At 44.6% G+C, this 22,703-nt stretch overlaps 1 protein-coding gene across 1 annotated transcript; it reads right to left on the reverse strand.

Annotated features, from left to right (window-relative positions):
- Positions 1 to 792: 792 nt before the first annotated feature.
- On the reverse strand, positions 793 to 22,474 carry T265_15458 (hypothetical protein; the record flags this gene model as incomplete). Its single annotated transcript, XM_009178205.1, has 8 exons — positions 793 to 1,240; positions 3,111 to 3,676; positions 8,708 to 8,969; positions 10,201 to 10,367; positions 13,217 to 13,727; positions 18,770 to 18,831; positions 21,368 to 21,665; positions 22,354 to 22,474. 8 exons carry the CDS (start codon positions 22,465 to 22,467, stop codon positions 944 to 946), a joined length of 2,277 nt encoding a protein of 758 aa, XP_009176469.1.
- Positions 22,475 to 22,703: the final 229 nt, after the last annotated feature.

The following is a 22,703-nucleotide window of genomic DNA, read 5'->3' on the forward strand; positions in this document are numbered from 1 at the left end:
GCCACTTTTCATCGTCCTATTCATATATATATATATAAGAAAGAACTCGAAGGACAAACATTTGATAGCGGGATGTAGAGGTTTCGAAGCAGCAAAGAGCTGAGACCTCTACCAACGTGACCGAAAACGGCAACAACAAGCCCTATTATTTGTCACACGCTCTCCATCTCAAAACGTTGGTTCAGCGACTAACCAACGACCGAATCTAGAACATGTACTCCACGAATATCCACCTCCAGGATAAAAGGACTTTACCAGAGGAATGGAGTTAGGGTTGGAACTCAACAACCCTACCTGGGTTGAAGGGGAAACCAGGAGAAACACACAAAATTAGGAACAAACCGCTTGAAAATTTACTCCTGATAAATTCGATTCCTGTGAAATGTGACGCTGTAGTGATCCACCAGCTCAGTTTTTTCTAAAACGTTCCTAGTTCAAAGTTCTTGTGATACCAGTCATCTGGACACATGGGATTTTCAAGTTTGGGTGCAGTCATTCCGCTTGTTCATAAACCCTTAAAAGACAGCTCTATCTTCTGATAGAGAGAAATATGAATGGCGCTTTCTTTATGTCCGCAATAGCCTAACTGACGAAAGGCCCGCACCTTAAGATGATTTTTTGCTGTTACAACCAGTTAGTAATTTAAGAGGATGCGTATTTTAAAACTGTATCAAGAAAACACTCAGATTGAACTGCTTTTGGTCAGATACAACAGATTCCATCCACCTTCTTTGGAAGTATATGAATTTGGCGCGTCCCGCATGGGAGTGGGTCAGGTATATGACTCAACTGCTCGAGCCATATATATTTCAGCCAACTTATCTTACAATTGAGAGACACTAGTGCGCAAACTAGTTAACCAATCAAAATGAAAATGCGCATACAAACAGATGATTGGTGAATTAAAGAAGAGCCAATCGGGGTTGGATCGGCCGGTGAACCGCTAGCTTGCTCGAAACCTGTACGCGTTGGCCCAGATATCCGACAGGCAGACAGTGGAATGAAATCGAAAAAACACAATCATTGGCAGAGAAATGTGTGTGATGATCTTCCACGCCATCCCTGTGTAATAATCTATGTGGATGCTGTGGTTATCCGCCCGCTTGACTTCGAATGTGTTGACGAACCACATGGCGAGATTTAGAATGAGGAGAAATGTGATCAGAGTACGTCCTGGTTTGTTATGGACATGTGCCACACTCCCTGCGCACCTTCGTGACCCCTCGAGGATGAAGAATACCTGCAGAAAACGAAGAAGTGAGTACCTTCGTAAAGGTTCTAACTAGTGACAAGGAGTAGAGAATTCGCTTTTATCCACTTTAATATGACAATCCGTAATTAACCGCCCATGATTCATTTTTCATGCGTGGTTTCTTATACGTGAGTTCACAGTGCCATCGCGCATGCAGCCATGAACCAGACAACCAAAAGTGATGCCATGTCAGCCCTTGCGTGCTACCATCAGCCTGGTCGCCTTACTCGCTGCATACAGCAGGGCGAGCAGGAGAAATGTGCTACGACCGACCCCCACCCCACCCTCCTTATGCTTTCATGTAGTCCTTCCTTGCCCTGTCACACCCGTTTTAATGCGGATTCCAGTACTCAGAGCAGCAGGCTTGTTCAACTTCGCAGCAACATCTGCATGCTGGTCTTCGTAAACAGCCTCACACGTGTTACTCAACTTTGTAACCCTGAAAGCTGGCTCATTTAACCGCCTATGATGTCTACACACTGAAACAAGCAGGACAAAAAGCCGCGCTTGCCCATATGCTGGACTGCCTTATACTGATCTGGACTTCCCGTCACAAACAAGAATTTAGTACGCAAGTATTGTAAGTGAACACACTAGCCAGTCACTCCCACCGTTTTCCTCCGCGAAAGGACGAGGCAGAAAGTGGTAACGTCCTCAGTTGATTGAATAATCACTGCCGGTCACCTCTGCACGGATCGTTCGGCAAAGTTTGTGAAAGAATCTTGGAAAAGGGGTTCACCGCATCCTGTTTAGTATACCTGCTTACACCCCCAGAGGGTTGGTGCGAATAATCTCCCGAAGACGGCTTCTGTGAAGGCCTAGGTGTCCCTTTACAAGAAGCGAAAGACTACGATATCGTCGTGGTCACTGGTGACGTGAACGCGCATGTAGGTAGACCTATCACTGCTGAGGCCTAACTGAGTGATCAGGACAAGAGGCGCACGGACAATCGATTACGTTGTCCGTTGTCCCATTATAATGTCCATTACGTTGTCCCATTAGGTTGTCCCATTGTAATGCCGATTTCACTAACGGTGGGAAACATTTGACCACATCGAGTCCATCAAAAACCAACCCTGGTCTATCAAAAACCGAACCTGGGCCAGAAGAGATCACAGTGCTTCCAGGTACCACTAGAAAGAGGTGAGTTTTCTGGTACGTTTGGAAAGCTATCTAGAAAGCCTAACTTGATAGTCTAATATGATAAAGAATCACAGTAGAAAAATAAACAGATCTAGGTGAAGGCATATGTGATAAGCTGCAACGCAACAGGCTCAGAACAATTTCACAGAAGATTTACACACATTTGCAGATTAACTTGCTTTTAACGGGAGACTCAACTGCGTATCAGCTGGACTCCAGCTTCCAGTGAAAATTCAACTGAGTGTACTGAGTAAATCTCAAGTTCCATTTGCAGCGTTTTTTTCAAAATATCAACCTAAAACCACAGTTTATTAGGTCTCGGTAGTTTTGGGTCCCAACAGACAAAATACTTTGACTGACGCGAAACATGTGGCGGTCTTTATGTAAGCAGATTCGGTTGAGGAGAGACGCGGCTGATATCCGTTTGAGCCCCCCGTCAACGTCAAGTCAGTGTGCAAGGGAGCGTTTAACTCAACTCGGAGACTGGACCCCAAAGGGAAGTGAAACAGCTGTAGAAGAGATTTCAGCAATCTTATGGGCAGTACCGCCGCAAGCTGGTACAGTTTTCCTCTTCTCCTTTAAACCCCTGTGTAGACCAACTTGTAAGATGATGGTCGCCAGCTTATAAGCTCATACAAATGTTTTAATCATACTGACAATCGTCCTTTGCACCTGAATGACAAATTAAGAAAAAACGTACACGATTCGAACTCACCTGAACCATAGACTGTGCGATTTCCATGAGGGCTTTCGCAGCAAAAAGCTTGGCGGCAATCTTCCCCGATGGAATGGCTTCCAATGCAGGCACCAATAGGAACAGGTCGTAGAAAATCATACCCACCAAACCTACGAGCAAGAGGTTGTCGTCGAACGCGCCCTCTTCAGACAAGTTGCTCAAGTGTAATACACGAAGTCGAATCATTGTAAACACACAAGTGAGCATGCTCAATCCGAGAAGAACCAGTTCAGTACACTGGTACAGTGTGATTGCAGTGTTTCGCTTATCAAGTCGTGTGAAAAATATGAAGAACAAACACATGCTGACCAAAGTGACCATGAACAGCAGCAATCCGATAAATAAACCTTTGTGAGAGCGATGACATTCGGCAAAATGACCCGAAACGTTGTTGGCTTGACGAATTCGTTCCAGACGTTCGGACTCTTGTCGCACGTGGCCAACTTTTTGAAACATTTTGTAGAACATGGCACCAGCTATGAGACTGTATTCGATTGCGCATGGGAAGAGGAACGGGGCCAGGTATTTTGCAGTGGATCGGCAACCTGATGGGGTAAAGAATTAAGTAAAGTCGGGGTTATTATTGAATAGAGCTAGACTATTGGGTGAATCGCTATGGAAACGTAGTTTAGTTAAGGAGGGTGATACTTTACGGCTGATGAACAAAGAAAAGTGAAAACTTGTCTCGGTACTTTCAGCTAGCTTAACAGCATGAATTTGATAGTGGCTTTTTACCCCGGTAAATGAACGTTCGAGTGAACACTGTCACAGAGCAACCATTTTTCTTGATTTGTCCTAACTTTTTGACTCTGGTCGAGTTCAGTATTTCGTATCCTGCGCCTGCCTGAAAGGTCGTTAATTTACCAACCGTGGGCGAAATATCGACTTGATGCATTTGTACGACCTGAGCGAATGGATATTTGCTTTAAACGTTTCAGTCTCGAAAAAATATGACCTTAAGGTGATCTCTCAGCCTCATCGAATGCATGGCTTGCACCCGGGTCAGGTTGTCCTATTAACAATGCTCAAACCACTGGACTCCTGTGCAGAAGGTTTACACAGAGCCGAAGGTGCGCTGTACGCAAGCCCTTGGTAGCGTGTGGCGTGTGTATAGGGGCTTGAGGCGCTCAGTAGTCGCACAGTGGAATGGAATTTTTGAAGTCTATGGCGTGTTCCTGATGGATTAAAATAGACAGGCAATTGAGTTCAGAGTAGCAGATCAAGCTTTTGACTCCCATCTAGGCATCCCGGGGTCCCAGCGATGCTGGGAAAGTATTCCACCAGGCTTTTTCCGCAAGAGATATTATTACTTCAATGGACAATGGAATTTGGTGAGCTGCGCAAATATGATGGTCTTTGGTTTGAGCACACACACACAACGAAATGCAACATTCTGGCGTAAAAAGTTTTACTTTTCACGAAAAGGTTTTTCAGCTGTGCAACATTCTGGCGCAAAAAGTTTTACTCCTCACGAAAAGGTTTTTCAGCTGAGAGCATTGAGCGTCTAATGGGCCCCGAGGCTTGGCGCAAGCAGTCGGCCGACCTAAGCATGATGGCATAACAGTGGACACCGGCACTTAGGTTTCTGATCGATATAGGAAGACAGAAATGCTCCATTTGGGCGGGACGGATGTTAAGACGTCTTGAAGATATGAATCCTCTTCCCGTTTTGCGGTATCGACACCCACGTAACTAAATCTTTGATGCGTTTTCCCTGCTTTTTTCTAGTTGAGAGGAAATTTTGATCTTTACGAGAGAGAGAGAGAGACCGTTTGGGCACAGCCAGTATTCGGAAGTGCCGTAGAACACATTATCTGATGGTCCTGTGTGGGCGGAAATCATGGCAAGAGTCAATCGAATCACATGAGCGTCGGACACAGTAACGCCACTGTTACCGTTGCGTATATGGTGGGCCAAAAAGTTCACTGATGGTCCTGTGTGGGCGGAAATCATGGCGAGAGTCAATCGAATCACATGAGTGTCGGACACAGTAACGCCACTGTTACTGTTGCGTACATGGTGGGCCAAAAAGTTCATGTGACATGTGTGTGGGCCAGTGAGCCACGGCAACGACAGTGGATATGATGGTTGACTCGACCACACCTGGCGTGGACGCATAAAATCGGTCAGCCGTACGCAGGGCGTTTGATATCTTGGGGGGGGGGGGGCGAGCAAGTGAGCGGCGCAAATCGACTGATAACAACAGATTCCAAATGAAAATTAAGATACGCCACAAAATTTTCACTACGTGCACTAAACAAACGCCAAGGCGATGCTCCTAATTTGGACTCTTGAAAGCCTTTTTTGGGCGACAGCGAATCAAAGATTAGCGACCAGACTAGTGAGGAAATTAATTATCAGAAGAATCTTCGGAAAATATCGCTGATTGGATTTTGAAAGAACTCTTTGTGTTAGCGAATAAACACTCATCTGCAAACTAATTTGGTTATGAGGAGTACATTACAAATATACATGTATCGCGATATTTCAAATATCGTAGCGACTGAAACATGAGGCGGCCTGGTGCAGCACATTGTGTTGCCTGAGAACATCATAAAAGAGAGATTCAGCTGGGTTCCAGGTGAGTCTCTCGAAAGAACCAAATTAGTTTGCAGATGAGTGTATATTCGCTAATTTCGTACAATTTGGTTTCAAGTAGAACATAAGGTTGATGGAAACCCGGGGACTGCGCCTACCTGATGAGCCCTAAGTAGGGCGAAACCGGTCGTGGGCTGTGGATGGATTTTCAGCAACCTTATGAGTAGTGCATTACATCCCTTTCGAAATACGACAACTCGCGATAGATTCGAAATAATTTGGGTTTGATGATAAACTTAGCAGACTTAGACGATGTTTTTTACCCATTTCTACACACTGAGTTGTTTGGCGATCGATCTGCATGAGACGCAGAATGGAGATTCACGAGTCACAAGTGCGAGCTGTCAAGTCGTAGAACATACTGAATAGTTGAATGGGTTTCTGAGGCTTCCCTGCTCGAGATGAAAATCCCTATTGACCCAGTGGGTTCTACTGTTTGGGTATGAGACTCACTCATTCAGCTTGCTTGGTTCACTCTGCTATCAGGGTTGGAAAACGAAACTCTGGCTCGAAAACGTCTTGCGGTAAAACTTACTCCAAAAGGTTACATTGGAGTAATGGATACGAGAGCCGTAAAGACTTAAAACATCACCTATATCAACATCAAATCGTTCAATCAACTGTTCGAGAACGGGGGCATCATTGGCCAAAGGAACATACTTGAGTGATGGGTACATGGACGAGCAGTTTGCTGTCATAAGTGATTTGGTAATTAAGGTTTATCAAAGTGCGCACTCCATCATAAGGATAGATGACTAGTTCGCTATAAAAAATCAAACTAATTACGAATAATTACGTTGTTTTGCCCTGGTTGTAAGTCAGACGTTAGTTTATAAATTTCAGACAAGTTTCCTCCATCAACAACTGCACCCTAAAAGCGATCTCAAGGGTGAGTATCTCTTGGATGTTATCTCCCATTGTCATTCTACGCATAGTGTCAACAAATCGACAACACCACATTCGGACTTGACCCGACAGGTAGACACCGGAGGTTGTCTGTCGTATCATGGGTGGCCGTCTATTGGGGTTACACTGCACTGAACCGGCCAGACTACGCGGTAAGGAGAAGACGGGAACCCTGGACACGGCTGTGTTGTCAGGACAACACATACAGAGCTTCTGCGTAAATATATATAAGATGACTGAATGGCTAAATATCGTCGCCAATAGCGGTGTTCCGGTCGCCCCACTCCACTGGTCTTATGTTACTAAGCCGTGTTTGGAATGCTCCGCCAACGCACCTGCTACCCGAAACGTGTCGTGCGGATGGTGACCTTGGGGATGCGTCACTCTCTGCACATGTGATTCTTTTCATGTCTGGGCGCGTCCTGTCAGGTGCTGGACACATCAGTGGTTCACCGAGTGTAGGGGAATTAGGTTTAGAATTGCTCTGGTGATTCCTGCTATTTATAACGCCGCATGTCCGCCAATATCCCTGTACAGTAATGCTTGCACAGCTTTCTCACAGTTCAGGTAGCTTGCTACTTCCTCCATGCTTTCCTTGATGGCTCTGCAGTTAATCAGTTCACTACCGGGTCTAGCCAGTGAAAAGAGCACTGTTGGAACTAACCCGAATGAAATCCCACTCTGTGTAAACTATTTTGCGAGAATTTTTCCCTAGGATTCAAAATAATGCCTCAGTAGACGATTGGCGACTCATCTCATCGTGTTCGAGGAGGTTTCACTATCTCAAACGGACGGAAGGTGTGCACACCAGCTCGCCCATCTAGTGGGTTTCTCTGTTTCCTTGCACACAATCACCTACAAAGCATTGTTCTCGTTCCACCATTCGACGCTTTAGCAAACCAGTTGACCACCGGTTATGCTATGTCAGCAATCGTCCCGTTTTTACTGCTCATCTTAGCATAACCTTTGAGGTTCATTGAGTTTTGTTTGATGTCTGCATTGGCCCCATTTCTGACATTCAGACGCAGTGGGCTTAATGAAGCAACCTCACTGGCCGAAATATGGTCCATTGACGATGGCGGTGGCCTTGGATGAAATATGAATTCACTTAGTAAAACGATACTAGTAACAAAATGTGGAGTTTCTTCACCGCTTAGAAAGTTTGGTCTCGTTTCAGAATCTGCAAAATAAAGCACATCAGCTTCGGGGGCGCTCAAGGGTAACGGTCACAGGTTATATTCCGCATACTCTACGACAAAATCATAGGAAACGCTGAGAAATTCCGGGGAATGGTGAAGTGGACACGTTCAAGGAATTCTTCTCATGAGTGACCTATTCTCTGTGCCGCATCTCTCGCGACTTCCAAACCGACTTGGATAGCAGCTTCTTGGATTTCACAGACGGTTTCTATACTAAATCCACTTTTATATTTTGTCGCTATGAGATTCACTGTGGAAGCTGCTTCTCCTAAGCGTGCACCACTCAAACAGCGAACCCTTGGGCAAACAAACGAGGAGCTTTGGTCTGATGTTGTCTCGCGTTATGGATCTGTACTACTGCATTCCAATTAATGAACACACAGAAGAAATGAACACCTTCACCCAGAATGTGTCACGCTTGCCGGTAGGAAGGACAACTGTTATCCTTGAGGACGTGTTATTCACACAGCTACTGGCTATCGCTCACACTATATGGCAGTAGGGGCCGGTTCAAACAAAGGTGAAAGGCCTATATATATTATATATATATAGTAGAAATATCACGACAACATAAAAATGGCGCACGCCTACGGACCACCTCCAAATGGCACCTTTCATATGAAGAATTCTGGTCACTTTATCAGCATGTTATATGCACCAACTATAAACAGTTAGGCTGAGTTCGACATTGGAACTTATCGGCCTCATCAACCATTGACCAGCTGATCAGTGTCTGGTAGGTGCGGGGATGAGTGCGCTGACAGGCAGCGGAAAGCTGTTGGCGATGATGATGAGACTGGGTGGGTTTTGGGATGGATACACAGAGTATCACGAGAGTTCTCAATCGGAAACCGCGGGAACCAGTCAACTTACCGTGCCCTATTGATCGAGAATGTGTGGCCATATGCGGATCAGTTGTGGTATGGACTGTGGACACACTGCTTGTTTGTAGTAGAGATAGGTTCTTCAGTTCGTGTGTGGTTTCATGCAGCGTTAGTGGGAGCGTCGAGGTTGTTGTCTCATGAGGTTCAACGCTGATTTCATCAACGACCGTTTTTAACCACTGACATAAATTGGCAACGGCTAAATGACATAGTAGGAAACGGAGCACAAACTTCTGAACGTTGAATACAACCTGATAAAGAGAACAGAGGGAGTGGTATATTATAAAGGTGTTGCTGAAAAGTGAGATGATACATCATTGTTACAAACGCAAATGAACAATTGCTTCTGTTGAACAATCTATAAGAACGTACACGAAACATAGCAGAAGATTCAGTGTTGGAATCGGTTTCTAATCTTGTACTGTGTGAGCCAGCTGACTTCGCAGCCTAGAAGTTAGTCACGAACAAATAAGTTGATACTTACTGTTTACATCATGGTAATACCTTCCCACACACAAGCAAACACCAATCGCATGCATCAACTGACAACAGGATGGTGTCAAAGACGATGTCAGCAAGTCCAGCTTTGTTTGACTGTGTGGCTGGACCGAAAGCACTGGAGTTGTCAGCGACGAGGTTCATCTGAATCTTGCTTACTAGTTGCGTAGTGGTACTGTGAGTTATGCGTGTCTTTTTCCTACCCATATCCTTTAAGACTCTGTTACTAGAAATACAAAAGTACATTTTTACCCAAGATAGGGCGTTCATAGAGGATGGGGCCCCAATTGTTCGACCGCTAATTCAAGAACTAGTTTATTCAGCTATTATAAAGAGACTGATTTTAAGTGGTAACCCACGAGTGAACGAATGGTGGATAAATAAATGAACCAGGAGCACGATTTACTCTTCGGAACACTCTTTTCGGTCGTGGAATGCCGACTAATTAATACCTGTGACTTCAGGAAGCTCCTGAACGATGACTCATTGAAGACTACTGAAACCAATTGACGGACATATCTGTGTAGTGCTGCTGACTGAAGCCAGAGAAATCGCCTGCTTGATGTTAGATGATATCAAGAAGGGTGTACGGAATCAGGCCCTCTGGGAAGGTGGTGAGTTATAAGGACTTGTCGTGCAGTGTAAGGTACAAGATTCAGTAGTTTGAAGAAATTTATACGAGACATCCTGAATGTGCCTTACCCAAGAGAATGATTTCTGTGGGCATTACTTGTTAGTCAACTCGAAATGATTAAGACTGTCTGCAACTAACTTGACCATGCTTCGTCAATTACAGAAGACAAGTGAAACGGATGACATCGGTCGTCCTTCAACCCCCCCCCCCCTGCACCCAACAGGGATCGCTGGACTTAAGAAGCTACTTCCTCATCCCCTGAAGAGGTCACCTGATTGTGAGATGGGCACTTTCAACAACATCCATGAGAAACTCATCGCCATAGTTGAAAACCTTATCCAACGACTCACCTGATGATGTTTGAAAAGAAAATAGGTCTGCCAGAACACATAGATAAAATGTAAAATGTGTATTGGTATCCAAAAGTGATTGTGACAAGAGTCCTGATCGTTCAACCGAGCTTCCCAGGGTTCCGCGATCTTGAACCCATCGAAGATCATCACACCAAATCCGAATCCTGAGGGGTAAAACGAATGCGTTGGATGAGTTTCAATTGGTCGAGAGTTGTTGATGGGAAAGTAATCCTGATTGTTGCCAGGACATCATTCGTTCATACTGTATTGAACTCACTCACCCTACTGGTCATAACCTCGAGGTGATTGAAGAGCTTAAACAGAAACACCAGTAATCAGCTATCTCAGAAGCCAACTAATCGCTACTTGGTACAACGAGAAAGTTCACGGGAAGCCAAACAAGGAATCAAGTGCCAAGTCTATGTATTGAGATCATCACTACATTGCTTCATACTGTTTGTGTGTAACCATGATACGATTAAAAAACCACTCTGAGCAACAAGTTGCATTTTCTTTCAAGTGCTAGCTCTCGTTCCGTTTCATGTGAAGCACTAGTTCACCTAGATGAAGTAGGTTACGGTATTGAGTGAATTTGTTCCCTAGACTCGCTACTCGTGCAATTTCTAAGATTAACACCCTGCATTTGGCCAAGTAATCGGTCACTTTCTTAAACCAAGTGCAGGTAGCTGTAGAGTTGACGTTCACGTCACTCTGTTTTGAACAGTGCTCCCCCTGTCCTGGCCCTATCGTTTTGGTGAGTCCATACCACGGGTTGAAGCACTGGGCTCGAGTTTTGCCCTTATTGGAGTTCTTCAGCAGTGCATATCTTTGTCTGTGTCGGGATTTAAACTCCAACTATCAGATACGCGAGGCGAGCGTGCTACCACTACTCCACCGGTGCACGCTGGGAGCACCTGAAAAGGCGAACGTGTTCACATTTTGAGCGATAGGCTGGTTTGTTTAACTCCTCAGGCGACCACTCAGCAAGTGTTCTGCTTGTGTCGATTGTGTGACCCACTTGCCAGGACTTCCCATTCAGGTAACTCGACGGAGGCTTGAAACCTGCTGGACCATAGTGTGATGAATAAAATGTAATGTAATCATTGTGGCTTTACTAGAATACTAGGTGTAATGGTCCAGTTTGGATAAATTGAGAAAAAGTAAAGGGAAGTACATGGCAACCTAATCATGCGTTTTCATTGGTCTGAATGCGCTTCCTGTGCTGATCTTTCGACCGAGAGATAGGCCCATTTTTTACCGACGCTTTTATGATTCTGAAGAGTGATGAAAGTAGTCATCGTAAAATTACGGTCAACGTCCGGTTAGATCATAAAACTGTCCACCAACTTTCGCTAAAATCACCGCCCCATAGACCGAATCGCGGTGAACCATGCTAATCTGGGAGGTTACCTCTCAGTAAACCAAATCATCGGTTTACTCGAAGTAGACATCATTTTAAGCCATGCGGTCGTCACATTGTGGGCTTATGAACGTCTTGCCTGAACATACCGGGCGGTTGTTGGAGACAGCTCATTTGCGCTGGAAAGAAAGTTGCCCCAAGAGTTACACACATTGAAGGATAGATTTGTTGCATCAAACACTGCTAACGTTTTGAGATCGACGAGCACACAGTTGCTGGCCCTCAAACTACACAAGCCAGACGCTCAGACCAATCCTAGCAATGGCAAACTCCTTCGAGCACAAACTAGTCAAGTGGTAGACACATACACGGAAGATACTGTGAGGTCGGCTGATGGCCCATGCACCGAGGGTTAGATTCGAACAGATAGCTCTGGCTGCGTAGCTGAATGTTAAAGGTGAGCACCTTGCAAGTTTGGACATCACAAATTTGTTCATAAATGTGCCTCCATCTGAAACCGTAAAACTTGTGATTTTGTCTACAACAACGATGGAAAACTTGGAGCGCAAGTGACATTCTTTCAGCGTCCAATGTGAACGTTGCAAGCAGATAAAAGTCTCACCATGGGAAGCCCCCTTGGTCCTATCCTACTTTATGTATGTATGGATAGCATTGAAATGCATTCGGTGTCCCGCGATCGCAGTATACCATCTCCAATCTAACTTATCGCTTTGCGGGTGGGTACCCGGCCTTTCGCATTGGCAGAACTGAGTGACAGACGGAAAACATAACGATTCGGACACAGCAACATATAAGTCGGTCCGATCCACTAGGCTCAGATACAAATTCAAATCCTGGGACAAGTGCACGGTCGATGCCGACTTGATCGATAGTCCTTTATCTATTTGAAAGTTAGCGTTATGTCAGTCCAGCAGCCACGTACATGACCGTGGGCAGTATAGTGCTACGTTTTACCGAATCTATTGCCAACAGAAGTTGAGAAGCAAAACTGTGTAAACACAAGTAACTGATCGTACCGATGTGATTCCCCCGGCGATCAACTTGCTTTCGACATCCTGATGCTCCATGTTTTGGCAAAGGTTTAATGCGTGTTAGTTCGACCAAGAAGGGATTGCTGGTCTTCTCAATAAGTAGGATTGTGCTACCCAGCTTGTAAGTCCGTCAGGTAGTTGGGCTATGTGGATAATTATGCACACCTTGGTTGACTGCAGACAAGCGGATCATACATTCAACAAAACACCTGTCGTTGCTTGTCCTGGATTTGAATGTTTACTTTTTCTGGTACTAATATGTTTGAAAGAATTTGAATGGAGTTTTGTGACAGTTGGGAACAAGCTAAGTACACACGGATAACAGTTCAATGGAAATGCTCTCAACGACATTGGTCAGCATTTTGACATCTCTGGTCACATATCGAGAATGGTTTGCCAACTTCTTCTATAGTTCCTACCAAGTCGATAGCAGGTGATCATACAAAGTCGTTGAAGAAGAGTTTAAACTTATCGATAGCAATGTTTTAGCCGGACCAGTTATCGACAACCAATCAAAAGTGACCATTTCAAGGAGACTAACTTTATTTAGGGTCACGGACGTAACAAGTGTGGATATTTACTCTTCTTTGCATTCACTCACCCACAGCTCCCAGACGGAGATACAGATTGACTCCTTCTGTGTCACGAGAAAAGTACCACCCTGGAGGACGGCTTTTCTGAGGATCGTCGCCAAAAAGTACTTGCAGTGGTAATACACTGGAGAGTTTCTGTCGAAAATTCCGTACAGTAGGTATCTTGGAGTTAGATGGGACTTCAGGTACGTGTAGATGCTCACAAGTACTGTCATCATCAGCGATCGAATTGTCCGACCTTGCTCCCTGCTCCACTTCCAAGGCTTGCGATTTATCCCCTTTGATTACATTTTGATCACAAAATCTACCGTATTCTACCGGGGTTTCACGATCAGCGCATTCGAACTGTTGTGGAAATGCATCAGATGTTTCAGGTATGTGTTCAACAGAATGAATTTCCAGTTCACCTGTGTTGTTTCGGTCGATTGCGTTGGTTCCAGTTGATTCTCTGGTATCAGTGACACTGTCTTCTGGCAGCACGAAAGTCAGGTGTGGCACGGAATGGGCGAATCGCGGATACTGGTGATAAAGTAGTAAGTGGTTTTTACTCATGTTTCTACAAAGATATTTTTTCGTACACAAACTAATCGTCAAAACAAATATACGCAACAACTGTCATACCAAATAATCAGGAAGATTTGATGGGAATTCGCACTGAAGTTCTGAACCTGTAGATTATGCGAAATATTTATTACATTTAAATTTAACAGTAGTGCTTACTTTGACAACATCAAGGCATAGACACTTTCCCGTCCACAGTAAGTGTAAGTTAGCAAAGGTAAACTGGTGCATGTTGTTAAATTCTACGTCTTCGCTCTAAGAGGTTATCCCAAATACGAGCATGGATTTCCTTGTCAGGATACCCCACTCGTAGGGTTGCTGAATACACTTTGAGTAGTGTGTTTCGTGAAGAAAATTTATCGCGCACTCTTAAATATCGTGTTAACTGAAGCTTGATGCAGCCCTCTTGCGGTTGAGGAGTGCTAAAAACGAGAATTCTAGCTGATATTCCGTTAGGCCCCCCTTTACAACCAAATTGTTTTGGAAATTGGTGTATATTACCAGCTGATTTGCTAGCCAAGATGGAACAGATGGGAAAGCAGTAAGTGGACAGTGGCACGTGAAAGCCGGAATAATCTGTACCAAAAATTATGTTTTTGAAAGCAGATGGTTGAAGGTAGTCGATGGGCACATTGGTTTTCGTGAACTGATGACAAGGAACCCACTCTGGATCCTGGCCAACTGTGAAAGGTAACCTTTGGAATGAAAGATAACTAAAAACAGAACAACGGCAATATGGATGGCCAAGATCAAGCTCCGATCACGAACCCGCCGGACAATAACTCAAGAATGTCGGGTGAAGAACATCAAATGTCATGCGACCGAAAAGTGTAAGCTGTTCGGGAAAATGTCAAGAGACAGGCAGTTGAGTTCAGAGTACGAGTCCAAACTTTTGAGCCTCATTTAGGTATCCCGGGGCCCCAGCGTTGCTGGGAGATTATTCCACCAGACTTTTGCGCAAGAGATCTTATTGCTTCAGTGGACAATGAAATTTGGTGAGCTGCAAAAATATGTATGTAGATTAGAATGGCTTCTGGTCTGAGCACTTATGTAACAAATCGGAACATTTTGGCGCAAAATTTATACTCCACTCGTAAAGGTTCTGTAGCTGAGAGCAGTATGCGGCTAATGGGCCCCTAGCTTGACCTTATGACGATTCCCCCATTCAAGTGCTTACTTCACCTTTGTACTTTTAAACTCTGCTCGTTCCGCTCTTCGTACCTGCCAATCGCCTTGTCGCAAAGGCCGTCCCATCCGACACTTGTGCATTGGCATGTGTCTGTGTGCGAAGTGCACAGTGACCTTTGTAATGTACTACTCATAAGGTTGCTGAAAATCCATCGACAGCCCACGACCGGTTTCGCCCTTCTTGGGGCTCATCAGGTTGGCGCGATCGCGTACCGTTTACTGAACCTGCCCCATGGAAGAAAGACGGAACGGCAATTCACTCCCTCAGTCGTTGTTTTGAACACCTCAGAGAACAGTTTAGCTGGTCTCCTTCAACGCAACAAACGGAAGAACTTGGAGAGTTTGAATGGAACGTCGACACCAACCCACCATGAACAACAGAAATCCAGCGTGGAATATCAATCATCCAACGTGACAAGGCACCTGGCTTGGATAGAAGAAGGTGGTGAGGTACTGGTGAACAGTCTGACATCCATACTGCAGGAGATTTGGAGCCGGCTGGAGCTCCCCGACCGTCATCCCAGCTTTCAGAAAGGGTGCAAGAATGTTATGTGAAAGCCGTCGTGTTATCCTCCTTGTATTCTTCACATCTAAGATGTGCTCTGGAATTATTTTGCGCACTTGGGTCGATTATCGGGAGAGACAATTTCGTGGGAATCAAGCTGGGTTGTTATCCTGTCTGAGGGTGAATCGACCATATCTTTACCTCGAGACAAATTCCGGAAAAACGCCGCTCCTTGAAACGTCTCAAGTTGGTCGTTTTTCTTGACCTGAAAGCTGCTTGTGAGTCTTTTGATCGTCAGAAACTTTGGCCGTGTCTGGTGATCAAATGTGCCCCTTCCGAACTAACATCCCTTGTGAAGGCACTGTATGCAAACTCTTCTGGGCGCGTACAAGTGTTCGACAAGCTTTCGCCCGGGTTCACCAAGTCCACTGGTTTAAGACAAGAGCTGACTTCTCTCACCTTTCCTCTCCAACTTTTAATTGGTGTGGTGCTTGAATGTTCTCTGCCTGCCTCTGAAACCTTGATGGTCAAAATTCCCCCAGGACGTTCGCTCACAGACATGGTATGTAGACGATAATGCTCTCTTTGGTTCAGATTCTTCAAAAATGGAATCCATTCTAAATAATCTAAATAAATCTGCCGCACGATTTCTCATACGCTTCATACCTGCAAAGTGTAAAGCGCTAGTACAAGACTATGTGGGATCAAACTCAAACCTCGTGTAAGCAGACGAGTCATTCGATTTTATTTACGTGGGCAGCTGTATAGGTGTTATTGGAGTGGCTGGAGATAAGATTATTGCTCTAATCGGAAAAGCCAGGGAAGCTTCTGTCAACCTTTGACACCTAGGGCGCCGACGTGACTTGAGTTTGTCTGTCAAGGGTAGAGTGTACACTGCGGTAGTGCGGTGTATACTGCTTTATGGATCAAAGATGCGGCCTCTACGCGCAGAAGACATACGAAAAATGTCAGTGTTTGAACATCAGTGTCTCCGAAACATTCGTCTGGTCTGGTGGGAACATCGGATCAGTAATACTGAGGTACGCCAGATGGTCTTAGGAAGAAGGAACTCTCCCGCGATAGACGAATTATTCGCCCTACACAGTTTACGCTGGTTAGGACATGTACTCAGCATGCCAGAAAGCCGTCTGCATGCAGAGTTCTTTTCGCTCAGCCGTGTGCTGAGTGGAAGCGTCTGAGTGTATGATCCCTAAGCAGTATGAACACTAATCATTAAACTTAGTGGGGTAAACAGCAGCCGCCTCCCTGGATGGAGACCCCCGGACTCAACTCGCCAATGGTTAATGATACTGGTAGGAATGGCCCAATCGCGCAGTCAGCGGAGCTTGCCTATCAAAGCTATCGTCTTGAGTGCGCAACTTCTCCAGTTCCCGGACTAACCAAACAACCCATCACCCCCAAGTCTTGGCCGTATGCCCCAGGCTCTCGCACTTCCCTCTGATGGAAACTTCAGCAACTGGAACGGTACACAGTTTATAGCTGCTAAATCGACTAATCGGTTAACTGCTTGTTACTGCTAGCCGGTAAATGGCAGCAATGAAAACCACTTTTATCCCTCTTTAGCGTGACAAAAACTGTTTGGCTGGCCTACTCAAATGGCATGGGTCATGCACTGGTCCTTGTTCGCTAGGCAAACGGGTTTCTAGGTCGGCTACCTTGTTTGCGTCAGTTATTCGAAATACTCAAGTGACGCTTGCTTTTGATCCATCTACTATACACCCAGCAAAATCAAAAGTGACGAGTGGATTCATTTATGCACTGAATTCTGAATAGAAAGTGCGTGCATGCAGGCACTCATGCTTGCGTGCGTATGTATGTGTGCGTGTACGTGCGTAAGTTTATGCAAACTAATCATCGGGCCTCCCGATAACTGTGAGAGCGGCTGGGATTACGAGAAGCACACGATGTTGCGCACGTACCAGAAGTTTCCATCCCTTGGGACACCGCCGTTTCATATCAACAGACGGTAAAATCGCCCTCACACCATCTTTGAAATGATTTGGATTCACGCTGAATTTGCTCCCAGGACACCTTCAAGTAATGAAAACGGGAGTCGATGTGTCCTTAAGTAACTTTTTTTAGACTTTATTATCCTTTCTGATCTAACCTGCAATCTTCTGGCGGTCTTCGTTGTCTACCAAATGTGTTTTCAGTATTTCGGGAGATTTTAGAGTTCCTTTTTCATCGATGCGTGTGCTTAGCACTTTCCAGAGGGTATTTTCCGTTTAGACTGTAAAGAATATTTCAGAAATAAGTCGGGCTTTTTCTGTGTTTAAGTTTCGCCCACATATCGTAAGCATTTCGGATTGAGTAGTCATGATCTATTTTCTACCCCACGTTTCAAAAGCTTCCAGTCCTCCGTCGCAATCCTCTGTGTATTTCTGTTATTGATTTCCCGAGTTCAGCAAAGAATGCTGCTCAGTCTCTACAGCTCACATTATATCACTTATACCAGAAACAAGAAGTACATATTTTAAATGTCACTATAGCAGGTTTCTTGGCTTTCGCTCCAAACAGCATCCGTTTAGTTTGTTGGTACCAGTTAACTTTCAACTAGAAATGCACCGTCGACTGCCTAGCTGGTAAAAGGCCGTCCTCTCTCACAAAGCTCGAAACGGTAATATGTATAAATTACACTACTTACAAGTAGGCAAAAATTAAGGGAGGAATGGACACGGCAAGTCCAGCGCCAGCGACTATCACACACCATCGTCAAACTTATCTCGTTCTGATGCATCAACTAGAGACAAAGTTAGTGGTTCGCTTATCTTCCCATAAAGCAGTGCATTCAACGGCAGGAATGAACGATCTGTGAATACTTTTACCAACTGTTTCTTCTAAAAAGTCTGAAAATCGGCACTAATGGAGCTCAGTTTGGGTATTGGCAATCTCTCCTGGACTCTTCTCTAGGATCATGGTGACGTCACACAAATACTCATACGAACGTGATCCACTGCTCAGCGCACGATCGATTGTGTCTTGGCATGGTGAAAAAATGGTGCTCCTGTTCCTGGAGTTCTGTTGCTTTCAAAAGACGAGACCATCGATCTCAATACCTAAAATTTTGAATAAAAGTGTCTCTCCTCTTTCTGAAGCAGTCACATACTCTGAGTTATGTGATCGGTACAGAAGAATAACGGTGCATGTACTTCTCACTTGTCTCAGTTCTTTCTTCACTTCCCAACTTTATTCTACACTGACATGCAACAGAGGCCTTTTGTGAACCAGTGCAAATTGCATCCTTGCTAGTATCTTTAGATAGTGTCATATGGTGAACAAGACTCACTCTGGTCGTTGGTACTTTTGAACTTGGTCGGTGGGAGGTTTCGGGCTTATCCGTGAGTGTAGCTGATGAATGAATGGAAAACATTTATTGACAAATTAGTCATTCATATCGATCAATCTGTCTACATAATGTGTTGTATAGATCAAGAAACTACTTAACCAATCTGTGTCCAGGATGATATATTCGCTGTCCATACCCTGGACAATCTGTACCGATAGCTTGACGAGCCGTAGAGCACTGCTTCGGTCCCTCTTTCGAGACGTCTTTCAACGAACATTTGTGTATCAGGTCGCGAAAAAAAGTGTACGAAGTACATCCGCAGCAGTACAGACGGTCATGTTTAACACACTATTCAATGTCCCTTCTGCACGTGGGAAGCACATGCATATCAGCATGTGCGTATCAGATAGTCCACACTAAATTCCCCCTTCTATTCTATTCATTACTCCTTGCACACACTATTCAGTGTCCCTTCTGCACGTGCTTCCCAATGTGCGTATCAGACAGTCCACACTAAATTCCCCCTTCTATTCATTGGAACATTTGGCTGATGCCCCAAAGATTACTCCTTGTGTTACTCGGTTATGTTACTTGAAGTACTCTTTGTGGTAGTAGATAACAACCAATACTGGAAGTTCACGAAAGATCTTATAATAACTCATGGACTGAGAATTCTCGAGTACAATGGTCCTTCAGTTATTAGCCTTCGTTTTTGGTTCCGGGGGTTCCGAAATCACACAGACTACTCACACAAGCCCCGTAAGAAGAAGCATCCTCATCAAACAGACCATTTTGCAGGCACATAATTAACTATTATGGTCTTCACCTTGAGAAAACAACCTCCAGAACCGCAGAAAGGATGTTTTCTAGTTCCTTAAGTGGCTAGCTTACACAACAATAGGAAATATCCCAATGGATGAATATCATATGGTTGACTAGCACTTCATAGGCGATTTGAGTGAAGTTCATTTGAATGGAAATCATACAACTCAGCCTGGAGTACGAACAAATCACCGTAGGTCGAAACACACTCACGTCAAAACACTCATTGAGGCTAATACAGTTAAAGGAAAGGATAAAGTGCGGCACAATAAGTATTTCTCGGATTTCAAATCATCACCATTGTTTTCGTTTTTTTAAATATAGGTTCGTGATAGTTTATCTTGCTTAGTCGTTATTTTTATCGTCGGCTTAGTGAAGTACTGTCCGGAGGCCTGCCGTCCCTAATAAGCGAACATCGGATGTGTCACGTGCAGGCTGGGGCCAAACAAAGGCATGCCCTGATTGGTCGGAATGCTAGCCAATCCGGATCGAGTATCTTTAGCTCGATACTCCTCGCCCCCTCATGGATATTATAGTACGACCTTGTGGAACATACTGTGATTACTCTATATATACAGTTGTAATGGTTCGCCTTTGTCTCCACAAAGGGCTGTCTGAAGCTACCGTGCCTCTTGATATATCATAGTGAGCGGAGCATGAAGCCAGGGGATACCGAGTTGCACGACCGCTCAACAGGTGACAACAAATACACTATTCCATAATGACGGCGCTGAAGAACACCGTATAGCTTCAGCATAGTATGTGTGGAAGACGGTAGCGAAACACGATTATTGGATATCCAAAACATTTACCTCAGACAACGTACTAGCACTTCCACCCAACTAAAGCTACACTTCCTATTTGTCAACAGTCCGTCAATGAAGTACGATGAAATCGCCCAAACGTGTTGCCTGGTGCGGAATATTGTACCGGACTTGTCATCAAGAGCTTGACTAACTTCATAAGAAACAGCAGTCCGAAATAACCTTAGACGCAGTAGTATTTACTAACTTCATCAAAGATTATTCATGATTTTATGTGTTGGCTCTATTGACATTTGAGATATTGTCCATTAGTATGAGTAATCAGTACATGAGTATTCTATGGTAGCGTCTCAAACAATTTCGTTGTGAGAATTCCTCGGTGCATTTGCTTATCCATAAACGCAGACGGTTGTCCCGCTTTTTCATCGTCTAACATGTTTTCACGCACAAAGTGATATCAGTAGGTACGGTGAAAGATTTTCAGCACAAGTTTGCTGTTCTCTGGGCCAGAATTTTAGCCCATATCACCACAGGTGTGAATTTTAAGCAGGCTTCAAGGTGTTTTACGGGAATTTTCATTCATTGTACTCAAGATGTTAACTCTTTTATTGAATTGCTGTGAAAACAGTTGCTGCATGATCACGAAGTAATTGAGTGTAACTCAGTACCGGCGAGAAGCCATATTTTGGCTTCGCCGAGACTGGACCATACAGAGGTTTAAACACCTCAGTATAACGTACTTTGTTCTACCGTTTAATAAGTTACTTTGAAGAACGCCTGAACTATCCGTCCGAAAAAGTCTCCATGGAATGTCCGTGTGTCATTTTTTGGTCCAACAAAACCCTTTCTGAAGAGAGTCGACAGAGTGTTTACTATCACTCACCCTAAACGGGCAGTCTCTATGAATAGTGTGACCCAAAAGAGGAGGCCAAGTAATCCTTTCCCTTGGTGACCATTTGTTGGAGAAGCACTAGTTTCAAAAAACCGTTCTTTGAATGAAGAGCACACCTACCTTGAAGTATGGAGGGCTCCGATGTCTCCGGTGTGGACGGTTTGTTCCACTGTTCCGTGGTCGTTAATACTTCGTATTCTAGTGCAAGTCCCGGGGGGTTTTGATCAATATTGTTCGCCAAATACTCTGGCGCAGTTTTCAGGTGACATGGCCAGACCTCATCTAGCCTGGCTTGGTGCTGGACAAACCTTCGATTGTATTTCTGGCAATAGTTTGCTTTCTGATCATAGTAGAATATAAGGGCTTGCAGGTAACACAAAGCCAAGATTGAAAGACCATATTGGAAGAAGAGAAAATTCTGTAGGTGGGGAAGGTATAAGGAATATGATTTATTGGAACTATTGTGAGACGTAGAACAGCTAGTTAGTCTACCACAGTCATTCGTACAGTTAAGGATTTTTCAGTGTTTTTGCGGAGCTACAATAGATTGCAACCTGTGGATCTTAAGCCTGTCCTAGTGGTGCGATCAATGGTTCGAAAGGAGCTACGATACGTGCAAACTGTGCAGAGAGACCTTGAGTACACCGATTCAGTTCAATTCACTTGTAAAATTTCATCTGTGGCTCCTCGTTTCCCTCAGGACCGCCTGTTAATTCAGGCCATAAAGCACTGTCGACTACGCACGATAAGTAAGTGGGATGACTGGAGTGGTAGAGGAATACAACGATCAGCGACGCTGTCATAGCCTGTCGATCGATAATTGCAGACTGTCTACATTTTAAGCTCTGAGAATGATACACTCGTGCAACAATCGAACACTAACATGCAGTCCATCTGGCTTGGGGAACGACAGTTACGGACGTGCAGTGCGTGCTCTGACACGTGACAGATGACTCTTCCTGCGCTGGCGGCATGCAAAATCAGCCAATCAGTTGGTTGCGGTCACGAGACAGCCTGGGAACCGGAGCCTAGGTCACTGGTTGGTGGGCGCAAAAAGAAACTGGTATGATATAGTTGGCAAAAACAGATACAAAACGATAACTTACTTCATAGTAATAGCGTCCATGTGATCCAGCAGGTTTACTGAAGACGCTACAAATGGGCAACGCAAATCCACACATTCCCTCGAGGATGGCGAAAAGCAAAAGAAGCGAAGACATCGCCGACGTACTGAGCGTAGGTCGAATAAAGAGAGATAATGAGAGAGAGAACAGCTCAATTGACTTGAACACTCATTTAACACCTTTCGTTGTCGAATGAAAAGTAGTTGGAAAGTGATATGGGAACAACTTTTACAAGCCCATCCTACAGGCGTATTAAATGATCTAAATTATTCCGCCTCACGGTTTGGCATGCGCTTCACACCTGCAAAGTGTAAAGTGCTACTGCAAAACTG

This window comes from Opisthorchis viverrini (assembly GCF_000715545.1).
Source record: "Opisthorchis viverrini unplaced genomic scaffold opera_v5_515, whole genome shotgun sequence".
In the NCBI taxonomy this organism is placed as follows: Eukaryota; Metazoa; Platyhelminthes; class Trematoda; order Opisthorchiida; family Opisthorchiidae; genus Opisthorchis; species Opisthorchis viverrini.